The sequence below is a fragment of the Takifugu flavidus genome, chromosome 15 (assembly GCF_003711565.1).
Source record: "Takifugu flavidus isolate HTHZ2018 chromosome 15, ASM371156v2, whole genome shotgun sequence".
Lineage (NCBI taxonomy): Eukaryota > Metazoa > Chordata > Actinopteri > Tetraodontiformes > Tetraodontidae > Takifugu > Takifugu flavidus.
In genome coordinates this window covers 6,485,746-6,511,503 of record NC_079534.1, presented here as the reverse complement: position 1 = coordinate 6,511,503, position 25,758 = coordinate 6,485,746, and the positions used below count along the sequence as shown (strand labels likewise).

At 41.0% G+C, this 25,758-nt stretch overlaps 1 protein-coding gene across 35 annotated transcripts; it reads right to left on the bottom strand.

The window, feature by feature from the left end:
• Positions 1–312: 312 nt before the first annotated feature.
• On the bottom strand, positions 313–24,236 carry LOC130538439 (uncharacterized). Of its 35 annotated transcripts, XR_008953864.1 has the most exons (15): positions 23,330–24,234; positions 21,234–21,251; positions 20,480–20,665; positions 20,137–20,394; positions 19,853–19,951; positions 19,553–19,570; positions 19,042–19,165; positions 9,715–11,368; positions 8,258–8,597; positions 7,473–7,655; positions 7,129–7,386; positions 6,849–6,947; positions 6,549–6,566; positions 6,036–6,159; positions 313–746 (listed from the first exon to the last, which is right to left on the bottom strand). XR_008953864.1 is itself a non-coding variant. In XM_057056018.1 (9 exons), the coding sequence occupies exons 1-8, from the start codon at positions 23,625–23,627 to the stop codon at positions 11,294–11,296; spliced, it is 963 nt and encodes a 320-aa protein (XP_056911998.1). In that variant the 5' UTR covers positions 23,628–24,234; the 3' UTR covers positions 642–746; positions 11,245–11,293. The 35 variants fall into 35 exon arrangements, 16 of the variants coding, with proteins under 16 accessions (XP_056912003.1, XP_056911999.1, XP_056912002.1 ...); XR_008953865.1 differs by lacking the exons at positions 6,036–6,159; positions 6,549–6,566 and adding an exon at positions 1,132–1,149; XR_008953870.1 differs by lacking the exons at positions 6,036–6,159; positions 6,549–6,566 and adding an exon at positions 1,132–1,149 and having other exon boundaries at positions 6,849–6,941.
• Positions 24,237–25,758: the final 1,522 nt, after the last annotated feature.

The window sequence follows — 25,758 nt, the reverse complement described above, 5'->3', positions numbered from 1 at the left end:
GTTGGTAATAACATTTTAATCTGGCACATTTATCTGAGGAACAATATAAAGAAACCTTTCTCCACAGTTTGATTAAAACATGTCAACAAATTGTATCGTATAAAATATGTCTAGTTCTTAATGTATTGGTATCTTGAAGGATAACATGTGCTGGAAACACAGGGAGATAAGTTTCAGCCGTGGATGCAGATGAATAAGTGCTTGATTAAAAGACATTTTGTCTTGCTTTCAGAAACAGTTTAGCCCACAAAAGATTAAAATAATCTTATCCACAATGTATTTTTGATTGGTCATGAAACTAACAAATGTATATGTGCTGGTATAAGGTATATTTTATTAAAATAAGATTTCAAATCAATGATGTAACAATACAAAGCTAAATACACTAAAAAGTTTTGCAGGTACAGTATTTACCACATACAGTATTTGTGTTCAGCAGTGCAGAAAAATGCTACATATTATGCAACAGCAATATTTAGATATTTTGTGTCCATATGATTTAAAAGCTTGTGCATTGGCAATAAAGTGCATAAAATGGTGTGGATTCACAAGTGACCAAATATATAGCATTTAGAGAGCAGGCAACACTCAGCACATACAGTATACGCACAAAGAGGGCTGCGCTATCAAAGAAAAGATAAGATAAGATGGCTCTTTGGATCACAAGGTCCTGTAAATACGGCCTTCTACAGTTGTGACCATTTCATTGAGGCCCCGAGGATAATGTATAACCGATCCAATGACACCTAGAAGAACACAAACTGAACCTCAGTCAAAGGAACAACTGGACATGGTAACACATTCAAACAAATTCACATCCTGTGTCAACACCTGTCTTACACATCCCAATCATGTGACAGACCTATCAGTCATAAAAGTCACATGATGTGTATCAAAAACAGCCAGACATTACTCCACCGCCTTTTTTTGATGATCAGAAAACAAAATAAATATCACTAAAGTGCACAGAATTGCAGCATAGGTGAAGGCTTAACCAGTGCGTTAGAATCTGATCTTTGCTGCCATCTAATATTTAACCATTTGACAATCATCTCCCATGGCTGCTAAGTGAGGAGGGCATGCACTGGAGTGAAATATGAGAGTACATAAGGATTGTTGTTGGGATCTTACCTCCAGGCTGCTTCAAACCTAGATGAGAAAGACAAAACACATGACCATGTTTAACATCTCCTTGTGAGTTTGAGATGCCATACCCAAATCATGTGACGGGGTGCATTCGAAAACAAACCACGACTATTCTGCAGTTCATCGCGGCAAGTGGAAATAATCCCACTTGTAAAAACAGTTCCTGCTTTTTGTTTCAAATAGTCACAACAGCAGCAGAGATCTGCTACATAATCTCATAATTCCAACAATAGTCAATAAAAATAAATAATAAATCAACCCAAAACCTATGATTTACTCACCGAGTCTGTTAGCAAGGAGAAGGCTGATTGCAATAAACCCAGCAAATGCCAGGATGCACAAAACTGGGATCACATACTGAGGTAACCGTGTCTCTGGGACTATTAAAAAAAAAAAGTGTGAGAGAGGGAAATAAAAATCAAAGAATAGGTCATGCATTCTATGCCGAAGTAGACTGATGCAGTCAGAAGGAAATTTAAAAAAAAGTCCGGCAGCAAGTTAAAAATAAACATACAATATTTTTAAGCCAAAATACTACAGCACTGAGTCAGGATTATTTAATGTACCTGAGGTTTCAACAGAAAGTCCGAGTTCTCTCATTAACCTGAAGCATCCCTCCTGAAGTCGGATCCTCTCCTCCCTTGTACGCCCTATTTCCTGGTCCCACAACATCTTTAGGGCCATTGCTTGTGGGACATGGGGCATCCAAGTGTCATTAGGGCTTAGACTCAGATAGACTTTGCCATCACAAAAGATGCGGTCGGTCCAGTGCAGCTCAGACCCCTCGAGTATGCATTCACGTGAACGCAGAACAGTACAGGTTACTAGTAGGAAAGATGAGGGTAATTATAAATTTGTACATTTAAAAAATTAACTCTACATTTACTACCAGAAAACAATTATTCATACTCAGCACTGAAGTCAGGTTGACGCCGACGACATTCGGTACGTGTTCATCAACCGACATGCTCTTGATGATGTCATCTACTTCCTGGTTTGTTGGAGGAAGAGAGACACCATTGAGGAGGACGTGGCCCTTGAGTTGCTCTGCCCCGATCACTCCCCAGGTCTGCATCTGGACTATGGCGGTGTCTGGAAGATATCAGATAAGACTTTTTACGCGTGCGAGTCAACAGTGATGTTTCATGTGTTGCAATGAAGGAAGTTTTCATAATGCAACGGAAGAAACAACTCATGAAGTTGCAATTCTGCATTGGAACATTATGCACAGCAATGGATGTAAATTATTTATAAAGAAAAGTTAAAGCATAGAATTGTGATGATTAGTTTTAGATTATTTTTTTTAAATAACGCATTAATTACTCAAAAATACATGCTGTGGTTCATTAATCTCTGCCAAATCAAATTTATTGTGAGTCCAAAAGCATCTGTGGTTCCTATACTGTTTACTTTTAAAAGAAATCTATAGCAGAGATTTCCACAGTCACTCAAAATACCAATACGTCTCTGGCAATGAGCACTAAATCTATCAAGCAAAATTTAGTGAGTATGTATTTGTGTACTTGAAAACTAACGTAAAGGGTTTAAAAGGAAAAGTCAGAGCAACGTCAACCACAGGAAATTGCCATTCCGTCGATAGCTTAGTTTGGTGAGCGTCAGTATTCTTTTCTAATCTGCTGGAGAACAATGCAAAGCTGGATCATGAGATTCTTACCTACTGGAACGCGAAAACACCATGAAAGATGGAAGAACATCAACGTGAGAACTCCGACAAAATGCATTTTGAGCTTTGCTCGTTCGGTTTAAACGTCCTTGGTTGTCTCGTGTACAGGCGTTGCAGCTGTCGGCGAGGACCTCTTTAATCCACTAAAACGTTATCGCTTGCAATACTCATCGTGAAAGCGAAATTAAAACTGAAACCCAATCTGAACGATTGTCAGATGATCAACACGGGTCTCTGCACCTGAGAAAATAATGACGCCGGCTTCGTCTTTGAGCCCTCGCTCTCTTGTTTCTGATTGGCTAACAATGTTGCACCAGCGATTTTATTTACAATCAAACGTTCTCGGGGATGTACATGTAGCCACGCCCACACGTGTGACGTTCAAGTTGCACTGGTCCCAGGAGCTTTTTGCCTTTGGGACAATGATACACTTCTCACTCAAATGTTTATAATTTTGCAAGTATAATCATGCCTTTATCAGCCAAAAGAAAGAAAAGAAAAGATGAGTCACCATAATCATACGAGATGTGCTTCTTTCTTTCAAGTGTTTAAAGTAAATCAATTGTTTTCCTTTTTTTTTCCAATTTAAGAAGGCTTACAATCGTGTAGAATACAAATATGTGTTTACAACAATGATATTGAAAACATCTTTCAAGACTTTTGAGAGAAATTAAGACGTTTACGCAGGTTTAAAGTCACCACAGTCCAAAAGCGATCCTTCCATGTGAAAAAAGTTTTAAAATATTTAAAAAAAAAAAAGTACAAAAATAAATCACAGAACAAAACAAACACAAAATAAATTGACAGCGTTCTTCAACTTGTCCCGATCTTTTACAACATGGTGATCATGCCCGGACACCTTCCAAGGTAAATAAGGGTAAGAGAACATTTTAAACCAATTTTTCAGCAATACGAATTCTATTTGTTGTTCTTTCAAATAGTTCTGCTTAGAGGATGAAGGAGAAATCATTCAGTTCTGGCTGTGTTATGCAATTAGAAAACACACAAGTGTTTGGGTCCAGGGTTCCGGGTTATGTTTGGCTGTTCCTACAGGGGGCGTGGAGGAGTCATTATTGGCAACAGCTGGCGCTGCAGGCGGGCGCACCTGTCGACAATTTCCATCAGGCCTCCTATTTACGGAGGGAGCGCCTGCCTGGTGCCTTCCCCTGTGCGTTTGAGGACTCCATGCCGTCCTGCTGGACTCGTGAGTGTGCAGAACCCGACTCCTGTATTGGCTCCGCGTTGGAGCGCTCTGTGCGCCCCGGAAGATTGAACGAGTGCTTCCCCGCAGTCCAGGAGGACTACCAGTTTGATTTGTTTACTTGAATAAAACCTATTTTGGGACTTTTTATCACTGCATTCCTGCCTGCTTTCGGGTCCTGTAAACCCCCAAACCGTAACAAGTGAACTACGACAATGAGAATAAATGTACATCTACTCCATCACACAGTATCAAGATGTAATGGCAATTCTCAGACTTACAAAAATCATTTCGAAGTTCAGGAGCATCCAAGATTCTGTCAGGAGTTGAAGAAATGTATCTTGTTTTTTTGACAGAGGCAGGCGTTGTAGCTTGACTGTAGAGGACTTTCAGGTTGTTTTGATAACATGCAAAGAAATGTCATTGTGCATAAAATTATAGCTATGATACCATAGTCATACCAAGCGATGCTTTAGCTCAAATATACTGCCTTACCTTCTGGAGCATTCAGTGGTCTCCCTCCTAGGTGCAAAATCTTTGCATCCTCTATGTTGTATCCATTAAGGGATATGGACCAAGCCTTCTGAGTTTCCTTTATTTAAAAAAATGAAATATGTTTTCAGTCTTTGAAATTCATCCAACCCACTATACACACGGTTTGGGATGTATAGCCACGACTTACTGATGACAAAGCTGTGTTGTTTTTTGCTTCCACGGGCTCATTTTCTTTTGTAAGCAAGAAGCTGGCCACATCCATCTGTTTATTGTTTCTGACAGGGATGAAGCGGTCACCTCCCATTTTACAGGGGGTCTGCTTCTTACTTTTGCCTATAACACAAGTACCACCAGCGTTGTTTACAGTGACAACAATTCACCTGCAGGTCAATATTGCATGTTAATTCAATATTGAGTTTCGCTTGGTGTTTTTGAGGAACCCAGGGACAAGCTGGCAGATTTGTCTGGTGACAGGCCGCTCAATGCGGACAAGCTCGACGAACTGACCTTTCTTTGCCATCTCGATTGCTCAGTGACGCTTGTGGTAGCAAAAAAAAAAAGTCTGGCAAAATCAATCCCCGTTTTACGAAGCTGTTGCCACCTAGTGGCCACATTACGGTACTAGAGTTGTTCAGTGGAGAGTAATCTTGTCTCTTTTTGATTGTGTAAAGTCAAGTAAATGACACATATTTATGGAAGAAATATTTGTTGCAAAAACCTTGAGGAAAAAAAGATTGAGTCATCTTGTGAGGAAAAACAGGATTGCACCTATGCCATATAAGTTTAAAATGTTGTTTCAGTACTTTCCAAAAGAATGGCATAACCTGGAATTATTGTATTGTTGATTTCCATCTTTGGTCCACTAATTCAATATATAAATGGATATACAATAAGATACACTGTAAGGCTGAGTGACAGGATCAATATGTGGATTAAACACAAGAAAAATACTCATACTGGTTAAATGTGCCACATACAGTTGAAATATAGTTTTAACTGCGTACATGTGTGAATGGGCAATCACTTAATGATTTAAATTGACAGAGTGCACTTTTACCAATTCAACCGTTGGTAATAATATTTTAATCTGGTACATTTATCTTAGTAGCAATATAAAGAAACCTTTCTCCACAGTTTGATTAAAACATGTCAACAAATTGTATATATATATATATGTGTGTGTGTGTGTGTGTGTATGTGTATATATGTGCCGGTATAAGGTATATTTTATTAAAATAGAATTTCAAATCAATGATGTAACAATACAAAGCTAAATACAGTAAAATGTTTTGCAAGTATTTACCACATACAGTATTTGTGTTCAGCAGTGCAGAAAAATGCTACACATTATGCAACAGCAATATTTACATATAAGATAAGATATTTTTTGTCCATATGATTTAAAACCTCGTTCATTGGCAATAAAGTGCATAGAATGGTGTGGATTTACAAGTGACCATATATACAGCATTTAGATAGCGAGTAACACTCAGCATACAGTATACGCACAAAGAAGGCTGCACTATCAAAGAAATGCTGGATCAGATGGCTCTTTGGCTCACAGTACGGCCTTCTACAGTTGTGACCATTTAATTGAGGCCCCGAGGATAATGTATAATCGATCCAATAACACCTAGAAGAACAACACAAACTGAACCTCAGTCAAAGGAACAACTGGACATGGTAACACATTCAAACAAATTCACATCCTGTGTCAACACCTGTCTTACACATCCCAATCATGTGACAGACCTATCAGTCATCAAAGTCACATGATGTGTATTAAAAACAGCAGCCACATTACTCCACCACCTTTATTTGATGATCATAAAACAAAATAAATATCACTAAAGTGCACAGAATTGCAGCATAGGTGAAGGCTTGACCAGTGCGTTAGAATCTGATCTTTGCTGCCATCTTATATTTAACCATTTGACAATCATCTCCCATGGCTGCTAAGTGAGGAGGGCGTGCACTGGAGTGAAATATGAGAGTACATAAGGATTGTTGTTGGGATCTTACCTCCAGGCTGGTTCAAACCTAGATGAGAAAGACAAAACACATGACCATGTTTTAGATCTGTTTGTGAGTTTGAGATGCCATACCCAAATCATGTGACAGGGTACATTCGAAAACAAACCACGACTATTCTGCAGTTCATCGTGGCAAGTGGAAATAAGCCCACTTGTAAAAAAAGATTAAACAGTTCCCGCTTTTTGTTTCAAATAGTCACAACAGCAGCAGAGATCTGCAACATAATCTCATAATTCCAACAACAGTCAATAAAAAAAAAAATCAACCCAAAACCGATGATTTACTCACCGAGTCTGTTGGCAAGGAGAAGGCTGATTGCAGCAAACCCAGTAAATGCCAGGATGCACAAAACTGGGATCACATACTGAAGTAACCGTGTCTCTGGGACTATTAAAAAAAAGAGTGAGAGAGGAAATAAAAATCAAAGAATAGGTCATGTATTCTATGCAGAAGTAGACTGATGCAGTCAGAAGGAAATTTAAAAAAAGTCAGGCAGCAAGTTAAAAATAAACATACAATATTTTTAAGCCAAAATACTACAGCATTGAGTCAGGATTATTTAATGTACCTGAGGTTTCAACAGAAAGTCCGAGTTCTCTCATTAACCTGAAGCATCCCTCCTTAAGTCGGATCCTCTCCTCCCTTGTACGCCCTATTTCCTGGTCCCACAACACCTTTAGAGCCATTGCTTGTGGGACATGGGGCCTCCAAGTGTCATTAGGGCCTAGACTCAGATAGACTTTGCCATCACAAAAGATGCGGTCGGTCCAGTGCAGCTCAGACCCCTTGAGTATGCATTCACGTGAACGCAGAACAGTACAGCTTCCTAATAAAAGAGATGAGGGTAATTATAAATTTGTACATTTAAAAAAATAAACTTTACATTTACAACCAGAAAACAATGATTCATACTCAGCACTAAAGCCAGGTTGATGCCAATGACATTCAGTAGGTGTTCATCAACCGACATGCTCTTGATGATGCCAGCTACTTCCTGGTTTGTTGGTGGAAGAGAGACACCATTGAGGAGGACGTGACCCTTGAGTTGCTGTGCCCCGACCACTCCCCAGGTCTGCATCTGGACTATGGCAGTGTCTGGAAGATATCAGATAAGACTTTTTACGCGTGCGAGTCAACAGTGATGTTTCATGTGTTGCAATGAAGGATGTTTTCATAATGCAACAGAAGAAACAACTCATGAAGTTGCAATTCTGCATTGGAACATTATGCACAGCAATGGATGTAAATTATTTATAAAGAAAAGTTACATAATGGAAATGTGATAATTAGTTAAAAGCAGTCCATGCCAATCAAAATTTTAGATTAAAAAAAACTAATTAATTACTCAAAAATACATGCTGTGGTTCATTAATTTCTGCCAAATCAAATTTATTGAGAGCCCAAAAGCATCTGTGGTTCCTACACTGTTTACTTTTAAAAGAAATCTATGGCAGAGATTTCCACAGTCACTCAAAATACCAATACGTCTCTGACAATGAGCACTAAATCTATCAAGCAAAATTTAGTGAGTATGTATTTGTGTACTTGAAAACTAATGTAAAGGGTTTAAAAGGAAAAGTCAGAGCAACGTCAACCACAGGAAATTACCATTCCGTCGATAGCTTAGTTTGGTGAGCGTCAGTATTCTTTTCTAATCTGCTGGAGAACAATGCAAAGCTGGATCATGAGATTCTTACCTACTGGAACGCGAAAACACCATGAAAGATGGAAGAACATCAACGTGAGAACTCCGACAAAAGGCATTTTGAGCTTTGCTGGTTCAATTTAAAAGTCCTTGGTTGTCTCGTGTACACAGCGGTCGGGTTGGAATACTTTTCGTTTCGTTTTTTTTTTGTTGTTTTCCTTTTCCGGGCCCGTGTTGCGGGCGCAGCAGCAGCTTCAGGAGGGACGCCCAGACAGCCCTCTCCTCGGCCACTTTCATCAATTCCTCCGTGGGGACCCCCAGCCGCTCCCAAGTGTTGGATCGCAATACCGCTTCGTGTGTCACCGCCGATCCGCGTGTTCTCTGAATGAAGACTTGAAGAACAAAAATACATTTCAACATGTATTTAGCAAATAGAACCAATTCAAGATACAAACATTACAGAGCTCCGGGCCAGTTCATAACCTTACAATAACAAAGTCAATTGTCAGGGCATGAAGTCTGACAACCTAGCTATCCATTGACCCAATCTTTTATAGAAACGCATATGTAAATTATTGATGCGAATCCAGTCAATCCAGTCCTTCTGCTTGGATGACCTTGTCTTCTTCTTCCAGTTCCATTGGATGTGGGCACAGTCCTTGTTCTCTTTTGTTTCCCAAATAGCCAGGTCAAAGTTCACATTCTTCCCACAGTTTGAGATGCCATACCCAAATCATGTGACGGGGTGCATTCGAAAAAAAAACACGACAGCACCACTATGCTGTCCAGTTTTACGATGTCTCTTTAACACTTTCAGCCTGACTTCCTCCTGCGATTACAACTGTCTAAACAAAAATCATGTCAATTAAGGGTCAACTGACTGCTTATCTTTATTATACTTGCTGATGATTCTACCATCCCTAACTTCGAAACTACTTCTAACAGAAAACAGAAACATATGGTACAACACATGGAAACCACAATTCTCTTCACAAGCCAGGCGAGAGATGTAATCCCTCCACCTCGTCCTGGGCCGGCCACGAGGCCTCCTCCTGGTGGGACATGTCCAGAACACCTCTAAAGGGAGGCATCCTGAAGACATCCTGGCCAGATGCCCGAGCCACCTCAGCTGACTTCTCTCGATGTGGAGAAGCAGCGGTTCTACTCCGAGCTCCTCCCCGAGCTTCTCACCCTATCTCTAAGGTTGAGCCCGACCACCCTGCGGAGAAAACTCATTTCAGCCGCTTATACCCACGATCTCGTTCTTTCGGTCATCACCCAATGTTGATGGCCATAGGTGAGGACTGGAATGTAGATCGACCGGTAGATCGAGAGTTTCGCCTTCCGGCTCAGCTCCTTCTTCACCATGACGCATCACTGCTGACGCATCACTGCTGACGCCGCTCCATTCCACCTGTCAATCCCCCGTTCCATCCTACCCTCACTCGTGATACTTGAACTCCTCCACCTGGGGCAGGACTCCTCCCCGACCCGGAGAAGGCACTCTACCTTTTTCCGAGTGAGGACCATGGACTCTGACTTGGAGGTGCTGATCCACATCCCTGCCGCTTCACACTCGGTCATGAACTGCCCCAAAATGTGTTGGAGGTCCCTGCTAGATGGTGCCAGAAGAACTACGTCATCCGCAAAAAGCAGCGACGAGATCTTCCGCCCACAGAACTCGACACCCTTCACTCCCCGGCTGCGCCTAGAAATTCTGTCCATAAAAGTTATGAACAGAACCGGTGACAAAGGGCAGCCCTGGTGGAGTCCAACCCTCACTGGGAACGAGTCCGTCTTAAGTCCTGCAGGGACAAGTTGGCAGATTTGTCTGCTGACAGGCCGCTCAATGCGGACGAGCTCGACCAACTGGCCTTTCTTTGCCATCTCGATTGCTCAGTGACGCTTGCGGTGGCAAAAAAAAAGAAAGTCTGGCAAAATCAATCCCCGTTTTACGAAGCTGTTGCCACCTAGTGGCCACATTACGGTACTAGAGTTGTTCAGTGGAGAGTAATCTTGTCTCTTTTGGATTGTGTTAAGTCAAGTAAATGACACATATTTATGGAAGAAATATTTGTTACAAAAACCATGAGGAAAAAAAAGATTGAGTCATCTTGTGAGGAAAAACAGGATTGCACCTATGCAATATAAGTTTAAAATGTTGTTTCAGTACTTTCCAAAAGAATGGCATAACCTGGAATTATTGTATTGTTGATTTCCATCTTTGGTCCAGTAATTCAATATATAAATGGATATACATTAAGATACACTGTAAGGCTGAGTGACAGGATCAATATGTGGATTAAACACAAGAAAAATACTCATACTGGTTAAATGTGCCACATACAGTTGAAAGATAGTTTTAACAGCATACATGTGTGAATGGGCAATCACAATGATTTAAAATGACAGAGTACACTCTTACCAATTCAACCGTTGGTAATAACATTTTAATCTGGCACATTTATCTTTGGAACAATAAAGAAACCTTTCTCCACAGTTTGATTAAAACATGTCAACAAATTGTATCGTATAAAATATGTCTAGTTCTTAATGTATTGGTATCTTGAAGGATAACATGTGCTGGAAACACAGGGAGATAAGTTTCAGCCGTGGGTGCAGATGAAAAAGTGCTTGTTTAAAAGATGTTTTGTCTTGCTTTCAGAAACAGTTTAGCCCACAATAGATTAAAATAATCTTATCCACAATGTATTTTTGATTGGTCATGAAACTAACAAATGTATATGTGCTGGTATAAGTTATATTTTATTAAAATAAGATTTCAAATCAATGATGTAACAATACAAAGCTAAATATAGTAAAATGTTTTGCAAGTATTTACCACATGTGTTCAGTAGTGCAGAAAAATGCTACACATTATGCAACAGCAATATTTACATATAAGACAGGATATTTTGTGTCCATATGACTTAAAAGCTTGTTCATTGGCAATAAAGTGCATAAAATGGTGTGGATTTACAAGTGACCAAATATATAGCATTTAGATAGCGAGTAACACTCAGCATACAGTATACGCACAAAGAAGGCTGCACTATCGAAGAAATGCTGGATCAGATGGCTCTTTGGATCACAATACGGCCTTCTACAGTTGTGACCATTTAATTGAGGCCCCGAGGATAATGTATAATCGATCCAATGACACCTAGAAGAACAACACAAACTGAACCTCAGTCAAAGGAACAACTGGACATGGTGACACATTCAAACAAATTCACATCCTGTGTCAACACCTGTCTTACACATCCCAATCATGTGACAGTCCTATCAGTCAAAAAAGTCACATGATGTGTATCAAAAACAGCCAGACATTACTCCACCACCTTTATTTGATGATCAGAAAACAAAATAAATATCATTAAAGTGCACAGAATTGAAGCATAGGTGAAGGCTTAACCAGTGCCTTAGAATCTGATCTTTGCTGCCATCTAATATTTAACCATTTGACAATCATCTCCCATGGCTGCTAAGTGAGGAGGGCATGCACTGGAGTGAAATATGAGAGTACATAAGGATTGTTGTTGGGATCTTACCTCCAGGCTGCTTCAAACCTAGATGAGAAAGACAAAACACATGACCATGTTTAACATCTCCTTGTGAGTTTGAGATGCCATACCCAAATCATGTGACGGGGTGCATTCGAAAACAAACCACGACTATTCTGCAGTTCATCGCGGCAAGTGGAAATAAGACCACTTGTAAAAAAAGATTAAACAGTTCCCGCTTTTTGTTTCAAATAGTCACAACAGCAGCAGAGATCTGCAACATAATCTCATAATTCCAACAATAGTCAATAAAAATAAATAATAAATCAACCCAAAACCGATGATTTACTCACCCAGTCTGTTGGCAAGGAGAAGGCTGATTGCAGTAAACCCAGTAAATGCCAGGATGCACAAAACTGGGATCACATACTGAAGTAACAGTGTCTCTGAGAGGGACGTAAAAATCAAAGAATAGGTCATGCATTCTATGCAGAAGTAGACTGATGCAGTCAGAAGGAAATTCAAAAAAATTCAGGCAGCAAGTTAAAATAAACATACAATATGGTTACGCCAAAATACTACAGAATTGAGTCAGGATTATTTAATGTACCTGAGGTTTCAACAGAAAGTCCGAGTTTTCTCATTAACCTGAAGCATCCCTCCTGAAGTCGGATCCTCTCCTCCCTTGTACGCCCTATTTCCTGGTCCCACAACGCCTTTAGGGCCATCGCTTGTGGGACATGGGGTATCCAAGTGTCATTAGGGCCTAGAGTCAGATAGACTTTGCCATCACAAAAGATGCGGTCGGTCCAGTGCAGCTCAGACCCCTCGAGTATGCAGTCACGTGAACGCAGAACAGTACAGCTTCCTAATAAAAGAGATGAGGGTAATTATAAATTTGTACATTTAAAAAAAGAAACTTTACATTTACAACCAGAACACAATGATTCATACTCAGCACTAAAGCCAGGTTGACGCCGACGATGTTCGGTAGGTGGTCATCAACCGACATGCTCTTGATGATGCCATCTACTTCTTGGTTTGTTGGAGGAAGAGAGACACCATTGAGGAGGACGTGGCCCTTGAGTTGCTGTGCCCCGACCACTCCCCAGGTCTGCAGCTGCACTATGACTATGGTGTCTGGAAGATATCAGATAAGACTTTTTACGCGTGCGAGTCAACAGTGATGTTTCATGTGTTGCAATGAAGGAAGTTTTCATAATGCAACGGAAGAAACAACTCATGAAGTTGCAATTCTGCATCGGAACATTATGCACAGCAATGTATGTAAATTATTTATAAAGAAAAGTTATATCATGGAATTGTGATAATTACTTAAAAGCAGTCCATGCCAATCAAAATTGGACATGGTGACACATTCAAACAAATTCACATCCTGTGTCAACACCTGTCTTACACATCCCAATCATGTGACAGTCCTATCAGTCAAAAAGGTCACATGATGTGTATCAAAAACAGCCAGACATTACTCCACCGCCTTTATTTGATAATCATAAAACAAAATAAATATCATTAAAGTGCACAGAATTGAAGCATGGCTGAAGGCTTGACCAGTGCGTTAGAATCTGATCTTTGCTGCCATCTAATATTTAACCATTTGACAATCATCTCCCATGGCTGCTAAGTGAGGAGGGCGTGCACTGGAGTGAAATATGAGAGTACATAAGGATTGTTGTTGGGATCTTACCTCCAGGCTGCTTCAAACCTAGATGAGAAAGACAAAACACATGACCATGTTTTAGATCTCCTTGTAATGCAACGAAAGAAACAACTCATGAAGTTGCAATGCCAATCAAAATTTTAGATTAAAAAAATCTAATTAATTACTCAAAAATACATGCTGTGGTTCATTAATCTCTGCCAAATCAAATTTATTGAGAGCCCAAAAGCATCTGTGGTTCCTACACTGTTTACCTTTAACCCCTATAAAGCCTGACACATCAAAAAATAGCCAGAAAATTCTAATTTGTTCGGCAGGCCGAAAAACTGTTTCTTTCCTTGTTCAGGCAAAGATGCACCTTACACTTCTCACAGTAGACATGTGAGAAGTGATTGCCAGTGCAGTGCTTGCATCTCTGTCGGGTTTCCCACGTTGGAAAATGATCAATGCCATCCCTTCTCACATCAAGAGGCACACTGCAGCTTGGCCTTTTACGGGGTGGTGTTGCAGTTGCTTCTGGAGAGGACAGTGGTCTGCCACACTTGATTTTGCTCTTTCCTGCACTTGTGAGAGAAGTGCCAACCAAAGCCTGAAACCTTCGCAGACCCATGGGTTTCATCTGGGGCTCTAGCTTCTTCTGGTCTCTGCTGTAGAGGTGCCATGCATTGATGACTGCCACTGTCACAGTGTGCCACAAGATGTACATATACCATCTTCGGGATCCAAAGCTGAACTTGTAAAGTGCAGACAGCATATCAAGGAGATCAACACCTCCCATGAATTTGTTATATGTTTCAACAATGGCTGGTCTGGGAACCATTATGTGAGTTTTGGATTTGCGATCCCAGCGTTTCACATGTTTTGTACCATCTTACAATGATGTTGTTGTCCTGGTTCACTCTGAAGTCCATTGACCCCCCTTTACATCAGTTCCCCTGGTGCAAAGTAGTTGTCTGCAAAGACCTTGTGATTTTTTCTTGCTGGAAGTGTTGATGTCATTTTCAGCACAACTTCTCCTGTAACACCAACTTCTGACTTTTCTCTGTCTGGATTTTGTGCACCTTGACAAACATCAAAGTCATAAAGAAAGCCACTTTGTCCAGCACGTCCCCACATCTTGAAACCCCATTTGTGAGGTTTTGCAGGCATGTAGACACATAGATGAGATTTTCCCTTGAATGGCACCATCATTTCATCAACTGCATGACATTCTTCAGGAGGTATGCAGAGAAACTGGTCTTGCAGTTTTTGAAACCATTGCCTGAGCTTCCACAGTTTATCTTTCTTTGCATCATCAGACACACTGAGGTTGTCCTGAAGGTGAATCATTGCCAGCAATTTCAGAAACCGATCTCGAGACATCACATCATAAACTGCAGGGAGTTTTGTCTCCATCTCCCAGTAGGCTCTCACACAAGGCATCTGCACTAACCCCATATGCATGTAGATGCCTAGAACCTGCTCTATCTCTTTGGCAGTTGTGTTTACTGACTTGCACTCTTTTTGTACACTGTACAGGTTTTTTTGTTCTGCAGTTTCCTGTAGCATTTCATCAGTGACAAACTGTTTGAAATACATGTATGGTGTCCAGTCACACCTGTCCTCTGTGCCTTCCTCAACATATGCAATGAAATCGACAGATGGAGCTTGATATTGTATTTTTCTCCATCTGTATTCTTTCCTTTTTGCTTTGCCCATCACTGACTCATCAGACATCACTTTCTGATTCATCATTCATCATCCTCATCATCTTCTCCTAACTGCTCCATGTCACTTGAATTGCCATCTATTATCATGTTGATGACATTTTCAATGTGCTTTCTTTGTCTCTCTTCTTCCTCTATTCTTTTTGACATCTAAAAATACACATAACAAAGACACATAACAAATTGTCAATATAGCATAGCGATTATGGTTTCAGAGGAATTGTTATTGTGAAAATACCCAAAATGTATTTTAAGATGGCATTTCAATCATTAATTAGATTAAATAAATCATCAAAATAGTGTATGTTTGTATTGTAGTAGGCATGATGATGACATGACCTCCAGCAGGTATGCCTCAGCTTGTTTATGTGTGTGGGTGTGTGTGTAAGTGTGTTGTATGCATGTGTGTGTGTGTGTCCTTTTCTTGATTCTCTTGTTCTCTTTGCTGTTTTTATCCTTTGTGAGGCACTTTGTGCTACCTAGCATATGAAAAGTGCCATATAAATAAAGATTGAATTGAATTGAATGACCGTTTAGCGATAAAGCACCTTATATACCTGGAGTATCAAATTTGATACACACATTTTTAACACGAATTAACTGTAATATAAAGAACGATTTATTTAGTAATTATGAATTGTTTCAATACAGAAAATGTAACGTAACGTAAAGGGTTTAAAAGGAAAAGTCAGATAAACGAAATTACCACTCCTTCGATAGTTTAGTTTAATCTGCTGGAGAACAATGCAAAATGGGATCATTCTTACCTTCTCGAATGCGAAAACACCATGAAAGATGGAAAAACATCAACGTGAAAACTCCGACAAAAGGCATTTTGAGCTTTGCTGGTTCAATTTAAAAGTCTTTGGTTGTCTCGTGTACACAGAGGTCGATCTTGGAATACTTTTCCTTTCGTTTTTTTTGTTGTTGGTTTCCTTTTCCGGGCCCGTGTTGCTCCGGGCCAGTTCATAACCTTACAATAACAAAGTCAATTGTCAGGGCATGAAGTCTGACAACCTAGCTATCCATTGACCCAATCTTTTATAGAAACACATATATAAATTATTGATGCTAATCCAGTCAATCCAGTCCTTCTGCTTGGATGACCTTGTCTTCTTCCAGTTCCATTGGATGCGGGCACCGTCCTTGTTCTCTGTTGTTTCCCAAATGACCAGGTCAAAGTTCACATTCTTCCCGCAGATGAACATATCAACACCACTATGCTGTCCAGTTTTACGATGTCTCTTTAACACTTTCAGCCTGACTTCCTCCTGCGATTACAACTGTCTAAACAAAAATCATGTCAATTAAGGGTCAACTGACTGCTTATCTTTATTATACTTGCTGATGATTCTACCATCCCTAACTTCGAAACTACTTCTAACAGAAAACAGAAACATATGGTACAACACATGGAAACCACAATTCTCTTCACAAGCCAGGCGAGAGATGTAATCCCTCCACCTCGTCCTGGGCCGGCCACGAGGCCTCCTCCCGGTGGGACATGTCCAGAACACCTCTAAAGGGAGGCGTCCTGAAGACATCCTGGCCAGATGCCCGAGCCACCTCAGCTGACTTCTCTCGATGTGGAGAAGCAGCGGTTCTACTCCGAGCTCCTCCCCGAGCTTCTCACCCTATCTCTAAGGTTGAGCCCGACCACCCTGCGGAGAAAACTCATTTCAGCCGCTTATACCCGCGATCTCGTTCTTTCGGTCATCACCCAATGTTGATGGCCATAGGTGAGGACTGGAATGTAGATCGACCGGTAGATCGAGAGTTTCGCCTTTCGGCTCAGCTCCTTCTTCACCATGACGCATCACTGCTGACGCATCACTGCTGACGCCGCTCCATTCCACCTGTCAATCCCCCGTTCCATCCTACCCTCACTCGTGATACTTGAACTCCTCCACCTGGGGCAGGACTCCTCCCCGACCCGGAGAAGGCACTCTACCTTTTTCCGAGTGAGGACCATGGACTCTGACTTGGAGGTGCTGATCCACATCCCTGCCGCTTCACACTCGGTCATGAACTGCCCCAAAATGTGTTGGAGGTCCCTGCTAGATGGTGCCAGAAGAACTACGTCATCCGCAAAAAGCAGCGACGAGATCTTCCGCCCACAGAACTCGACACCCTTCACTCCCCGGCTGCGCCTAGAAATTCTGTCCATAAAAGTTATGAACAGAACCGGTGACAAAGGGCAGCCCTGGTGGAGTCCAACCCTCACTGGGAACGAGTCCGTCTTAAGTCCTGCAGGGACAAGTTGGCAGATTTGTCTGCTGACAGGCCGCTCAATGCGGACGAGCTCGACGAACTGGCCTTTCTTTGCCATCTCGATTGGTCAGTGACGCTTGCGGTGGCAAAAAGAAAAAAAAGTCTGGCAAAATCAATCCCCGTTTTACGAAGCTGTTGCCACCTAGTGGCCACATTACGGTACTAGAGTTGTTCAGTGGAGAGTAATCTTGTCTCTTTTGGATTGTGTTAAGTCAAGTAAATGACACATATTTATGGAAGAAATATTTGTTGCAAAAACCATGAGGAAAAAAAGATTGAGTCATCTTGTGAGGAAAAACAGGATTGCACCTATGCAATATAAGTTTAAAATGTTGTTTCAGTACTTTCCAAAAGAATGGCATAACCTGGAATTATTGTATTGTTGATTTCCATCTTTGGTCCACTAATTCAATATATAAATGGATATACAATAAGATACACTGTAAGGCTGAGTGACAGGATCAATATGTGGATTAAACACAACAAAAATACTCTTACTGGTTAAATGTGCCACATACAGTTGAAAGATAGTTTTAACAGCATACATGTGTGAATGGGCAATCACAATGATTTAAATTGACAGAGTACACTCTTACCAATTCAACCGTTGGTAATAACATTTTAATCTGGCACATTTATCTTTGGAACAATAAAGAAACCTTTCTCCACAGTTTGATTAAAACATGTCAACAAATTGTATCGTATAAAATATGTCTAGTTCTTAATGTATTGGTATCTTGAAGGATAACATGTGCTGGAAACACAGGGAGATAAGTTTCAGCCGTGGATGCAGATGAATAAGTGCTTGTTTAAACGATGTTTTGTCTTGCTTTCAGAAACAGTTTAGCCCACAATAGATTAAAATAATCTTATCCACAATGTATTTTTGATTGGTCATGAAACTAACAAATGTATATGTGCCGGTATAAGGTATATTTTATTAAAATAAGATTTCAAATCAATGATGTAACAATACAAAGCTAAATATAGTAAAATGTTTTGCAAGTACCGTATTGGCCCGAATATAAGACGGTGTTTTTTGCGTTGAAACAAGACTGAAAAAGTGGGGGTCGTCTTACATTCGCGGTCTAGACATTATACCCATTCACAACGCTAGATGGCGCCAGATATATTTGAAGCGAATGCTGAACTTAACGTCCCAGGGAAAAGCGAACCCCTGTCACGAAGAAGAAAAATAAAAATAGCGGTAGCACGAAGAAGAAAAATCAAAAAATAGCGTTAAGAAATAAAAGAGATGAAAAGAAGAGAAGAGATAACAGAAAATAGAGAAATGTAGCGACAATCTGGAGAAAAGTGCGTCGAAGATATAATCATTTGTTTCAGATGTACTGTAATTATTTTCTGTATAAAAATTAAATTTGGTGCTCAAAAAGTCTTTTTTCAAACTTGAGTCTTGAAAAAGAGGGGGTCGTCTTATAATCAGGGTCGTCTTATATTCGGGCCAATACGGTATTTACCACATGTGTTCAGTAGTGCAGAAAAATGCTACACATTATGCAACAGCAATATTTACATATAAGACAGGATATTTTGTGTCCATATGACTTAAAAGCTTGTTCATTGGCAATAAAGTGCATAAAATGGTGTGGATTTACAAGTGACCAAATATATAGCATTTAGATAGCGAGTAACACTCAGCATACAGTATACGCACAAAGAAGGCTGCACTATCGAAGAAATACTGGATCAGATGGCTCTTTGGATCACAATACGGCCTTCTACAGTTGTGACCATTTCATTGAGGCCCCGAGGATAATGTATAATCGATCCAATGACACCTAGAAGAACAACACAAACTCAACCTCAGTCAAAGGAACAACTGGACATGGTGACACATTCAAACAAATTCACATCCTGTGTCAACACCTGTCTTACACATCCCAATCATGTGACATTCCTATCAGTCAAAAAGTCACATGATGTGTATCAAAAACAGCCAGACATTACTCCACCACCTTTTTTTGATGATCAGAAAACAAAATAAATATCATTAAAGTGCACAGAATTGAAGCATAGGTGAAGGCTTAACCAGTGCCTTAGAATCTGATCTTTGCTGCCATCTAATATTTAACCATTTGACAATCATCTCCCATGGCTGCTAAGTGAGGAGGGCGTGCACTGGAGTGAAATATGAGAGTACATAAGGATTGTTGTTGGGATCTTACCTCCAGGCTGCTTCAAACCTAGATGAGAAAGACAAAGCACATGACCATGTTTAACATCTCCTTGTGAATTTGAGATGCCATACCCAAATCATGTGACGGGGTGCATTCGAAAACAAACCACGACTATTCTGCAGTTCATCGCGGCAAGTGGAAATAAGACCACTTGTAAAAAAAGATTAAACAGTTCCCGCTTTTTGTTTCAAATAGTCACAACAGCAGCAGAGATCTGCAACATAATCTCATAATTCCAACAATAGTCAATAAAAAAAAAAATCAACCCAAAACCGATGATTTACTCACCTAGTCTGTTGGCAAGGAGAAGGCTGATTGTAGCAAACCCAGCAAATGCCAGGATGCACAAAACTGGGATCACATACTGAGGTAACAGTGTCTCTGGGACTATTAAAAAAAAAAAGTGTGAGAGAGGGAAATAAAAATCAAAGAATAGGTCATGCATTCTATGCAGAAGTAGACTGATGCAGTCAGAAGGAAATTTAAAAAAAGTCCGGCAGCAAGTTAAAAATAAACATACAATATTTTTAAGCCAAAATACTAGAGTATTGAGTCAGGATTATTTAATGTACCTGAGGTTTCAACAGAAAGTCCGAGTTTTCTCATTAACCTGAAGCATCCCTCCTCAAGTCGGATCCTCTCCTCCCTTGTACGCCCTATTTCCTGGTCCCACAACACCTTTAGAGCCATTGCTTGTGGGACATGGGGCATCCAAGTGTCATTAGGGCTTAGAGTCAGATAGACTTTGCCATCACAAAAGATGCGGTCGGTCCAGTGCAGCTCAGACCCCTTGAGTATGCATTCACGTGAACGCAGAACAGTACAGCTTCCTAATAAAAGAGATGCGGGTAATTATAAATTTGTACATTTAAAAAATTAACTCTACATTTACTACCAGAAAACAATGATTCATACTCAGCACTGAAGTTAGGTTGACGCCGTTGACGTTCAGTAGGTGTTCGTCAACCGACATGCTCTTGATGATGCCATCTACTTCCTGGTTTGTTGGAGGTAGAGAGACACCATTGAGGAGGACGTGGCCCTTGAGTTGCTGTGCCCCGATCACTCCCCAGGTCTGCAGCTGCACTATGACTATGGTGTCTGGAAGATATCAGATAAGACTTTTTACGCATGCAAGTCAACAGTGATGTTTCATGTGTTGCAATGAAGGAAGTTTTCATAATGCAACGGAAGAAACAACTCATGAAGTTGCAATTCTGCATTGGAACATTATGCACAGCAATGGATGTAAATTATTTATAAAGAAAGGTTACAGCATGGAATTGTGATAATTAGTTAAAAGCAGTCCATGCCAATTAAAATTGGACACGGTGACACATTCAAACAAATTCACATCCTGTGTCAACACCTGTCTTACACATCCCAATCATGTGACAGTCCTATCAGTCAAAAAGGTCACATGATGTGTATCAAAAACAGCCAGACATTACTCCACCGCCTTTATTTGATGATCATAAAACAAAATAAATATCATTAAAGTGCACAGAATTGAAGTATAGGTGAAGGCTTAACCAGTGCATTAGAATCTGATCTTTGCTGCCATCTAATATTTAACCATTTGACAATCATCTCCCATGGCTGCTAAGTGAGGAGGGCGTGCACTGGAGTGAAATATGAGAGTACATAAGGATTGTTGTTGGGATCTTACCTCCAGGCTGCTTCAAACCTAGATGAGAAAGACAAAACACATGACCATGTTTTACATCTCCTTGTAATGCAACGAAAGAAACAACTCATGAAGTTGCAATGCCAATCAAAATTTTAGATTAAAAAAATCTAATTAATTACTCAGAAATACATGCTGTGGTTCATTAATCTCTGCCAAATCTAATTTATTGAGAGCCCAAAAGCATCTGTGGTTCCTACACTGTTTACCTTTAACCCCTATAAAGTCTGACACATCAAAAAATAGCCAGAAAATTCTAATTTTTTGGAAATGAGATGTTTATTGAACCTTTTAACAAAATCATTTGGCGATTTTGGCAACTTTTAGCTCACGACTATGTTAACTTTAAACACAAAAACAAAGTTTGAAGGTTTGAAACCTTCACAGACCCATGGGTTTTATCTGGGGCTCTAGCTTCTTCTGGTCTCTGCTGTAGAGGTGCCATGCATTGATGACTGCCACTGTCACAGTGTGCCACCAGATGTACATATACCATCTTCGGGATCCAAAGCTGAACTTGTAAAGTGCAGACAGCATATCAAGGAGATCAACACCTCCCATGAATTTGTTATATGTTTCAACAATGGCTGGTCTGGGAACCATTATGTGAGCTTTGGATTTGCGATCCCAGCGTTTCACATGTTTTGTACCATCTTACAATGATGTTGTTGTCCTGGTTCACTCTGAAGTCCATTGACCCCCCTTTACATCAGTTCCCCTGGTCCAAAGTAGTTGTCTGCAAAGACCTTGTGATTTTTTCTTGCTGGAAGTGTTGATGTCATTTTCAGCACAACTTCTCCTGTAACACCAACTTCTGACTTTTCTCTGCCTGGATTTTGTGCACCTCGACAAACATCAAAGTCATAAAGAAAGCCACTTTGTCCAGCACGTCCCCACATCTTGAAACCCCATTTGTGAGGTTTTGCAGGCATGTAGACACGTAGATGAGATTTTCCCTTGAATGGCACCATAATTTCATCAACTGCATGACATTCTTCAGGAGGTATGCAGAGAAACTGGACTCGCAGTTTTTGAAACCATTGCCTGAGCTTCCACAGTTTGTCTTTCTTTGCATCATCAGACACACTGAGGTTGTCCTGAAAGTGAATCATTGCCAGCAATTTCAGAAACCGATCTCGAGACATCACATCATAAACTGCAGGGAGTTTTGTCTCCATCTCCCAGTAGGCTCTCACACAAGGCATCTGCACTAACCCCATATGCATGTACATGCCTAGAACCTGCTCTATCTCTTTGGCAGTTGTGTTTACTGACTTGCACTCATTTTGTACACTGTACAGGTTTGTTTGTTCTGCAGTTTCCTGTAGCATTTCATCAGTGACAAACTGTTTGAAATACATGTCTGGTGTCCAGTCACACCTGTCCTCTGTGCCTTCCTCAACACATGCAATGAAATCGACAGATGGAGCTTGATATTGTATTTTTCTCCATCTGTATTCTTTCATTTTTGCTTTGCCCATCACTGACTCATCAGACATCACTTTCTGATTCATCATTCATCATCCTCATCATCTTCTCCTAACTGCTCCATATCACTTGAATTGCCATCTATTATCATGTTGATGACATTTTCAATGTGCTTTCTTTATCTCTCTTCTTCCTCTATTCTTTTTGACATCTAAAAATACACATAACAAAGACACATAACAAATTGTCAATATAGCATAGCGATTATGGTTTCAGAGGAATTGTTATTGTGAAAATACCCAAAATGTATTTTAAGATGGCATTTCAATCATTAATTAGATTAAATAAATCATCAAAATAGTGTATGTTTGTATTGTAGTAGGCATGATGTAGATTACATCACAAAAATGTGACATGACCGTTTAGCAATAAAGCACCTTATTTACCTGGAGTATCAAATTTGATACACACATTTTTAACACGAATTAACTATAATATAAAGAACGATTTATTTAGTAATTATGCATTGTTTCAATACAGAAAATGTAACGTAACGTAAAGGGTTTAAAAGGAAAAGTCAGATCAACGAAATTCCGTCGATATCTTAGTTTAATCTGCTGGAGAACAATGCAAAATGGGATCATTCTTACCTTCTGGAAGGCGAAAACACCATGAAAGACGGAAGAATATCAACGTGAGAAAGGCAAAATACATTTTGAGCTTTTCTGGCTCCTTCCTTACTCCGTGTTGGAATACTTTTCGTTTCGTTTGGTTGTTTTCCTGCACGTGTCTCGGGGGCAGCAGCTTCAGAAGTGACGTCAAGACAGCCCTCTCCTCGGCCACGTTCATCAATTCCTCCGTGGTACAGGGACTGGGCGGTATCAAGGGACCGTCCCACCCCATACTCCCGGAGCACCCCCCACAGGATGCTCCTGGGGACCTTGTCATAGGCCTTTTCCAAGTCCACAAATCACATGTGGACGTGTTGGGCAAACTCCCAACTCCCCTCAAGCACCCCAGCAAGGGTAAAGAGCTTATCCGTGGTTCCACGACCGGGGCAAAACCTGCATTGTTCCTCCTCGATCAGAGGTTCGACTATCGATCTGATCCTCTTTTTCAGCACCCTGGCAAAGACTTTCCCAGGGAAGCTGAGGAGTGTGATCCCCCTGCAGTTGGAACACACCCTCTGGTCCTCACTCTTAAAAAATAGGGACCACCACCCCGGTCTGCCAGTCCAGGGGCACTGGGCCCGATGTCCATGCAATGTTGCAGAGGCGTGTCAACCAGGACAGCCCTACAACATCCAGAGCCTTCAGATACCCCGGGCGCCGCCTTGCAGCTGTTTCACTACCTCGGCAACTTCTGCTCCGGAAATTGGATGGTCCACCTCCTAGTCTCCCGACTCTGTTCCTCCGTGTGGATATGTGTTGGTAGGATTGAGGATCTCCTGGAAGTATTCCTTCCACTGCTGCACAATTGCCCCGGGATACGTGAGCAGCTCCCCGCGCACGCCTAGCACGGTGAGAGCGAGTTGCCGTCTGCCGCCCCTAAGAATCTTCTTGAGGAAGTACATGCAGCCACACCTACACTGGTCCCAGGAGCTTTTTGGCTTTGGAACAAAGATACACTCCTCACTCAGTTGTTTATTGTTTAATGACATTGCTCATTCTGCAAGTACAATTATGACTTTATCAGCCAAAATAAACAAAAGATGAGTCACCATAATCATACCAGATGTGCTTCTTTAAAGTGTTTCAAGTAAATAAATTATTTTCCCATTTTTTTCCAATTTAAGAAGGCTTACAATCGTATGGAGTACAAATATGTGTTTACAACAATGATATTGAAAAAAGACTTTTGAGAGAAATCAAGACGTTTACGCAGGTTTAAAGTCACCACAGTCCAAAGTTTTAAAATAGTTTTAAAAAATCACAGAACAAAACAAACAAAAAATAACTTTACAGCGTTCTTCAACTTGTCCCGATCTTTTACCACTCGGTAATCATGCTGGGACACCTTCCAAGGTGGATAAGTTCAAGAGAACATTTTAAACCAATTTTTCAGCAATACGAATTCTATTTGTTGTTCTTTCAAATAGTTCTGCTGAGAGAATGATGGAGGCTAATACTGCTTTCATACCACCGAAGTCAGGTCTGTGCGAACTGAAACTGCTGGGCCTATTAAAGATTCATATAGGCTAAATCAATAAAATACAGCAAACAGTTGCACTCTCTTCCACGTCGATGAGACAGTCCATCTTAAAGTGCGCGCCGCGCCCGGTTTAGGAACTTGTGGCATCTTCGTCCACTCGTTCCAAGACCCTCCAAGAGGTTCGTCCGCGTTACGCATCGCGGGGTGATTGGAATTAATTCCACAGAATGGACGGTGTCTTCATCGGCGTCAAGACCGAGTCCATTTTTGCTCCTGCTTCACCCACACGCCACCGGTTGGACTGTCCACCACGTACACCAGCCCCCCGGCATCACAGCGGCTCTGGGGCCAAGGATAGCCTGCTGACTTCTCTCGTGTCCGGGGAGAATGGTGAAGGTTGTTCATCTTCTTTTGCATGTGGAAAACGGAGGCTTGAGAGCAACAAGCGTCCTTTCTCTGGCACTCGGCCACTGCACCGTCGTGGTGCAAAATGCTTCGCTCTTCAGCGGTGGATTTGGAGTTTTGTTGTCCCATATTTGATCTTGGATTGCAGACGTGCTTCTCTTTTGAAGAAACAGAAAACAAACTGTCTTCCTCCGTGCGATCCAATGAACCGTGTCCTGTGCCGCTACCTTTGTCTCACTTATAAAGCGCCAGACTAAATTTAAAATCATGCAACGTTCCCGAAAGTAAATGACGCGGCATAGTCTATGCGTGCGCGCAATGCCTGGCAGCCTTTCATGTTGCGACACGGCATTTGGCTTCTGGCATCAGAGCTATTCTGAGTCCCTCCACCTGGCACAGACAGTCACTAAACTTGGCATCACTGGGAGTTTCCGAGCTGTGACGGTGCGGGTGGCTTGAGGCGCTGAGCTGCTGTGCGCGTAGTTTGAGACATCCCAGAAATGAAGAGGACGTCACGTGTCCC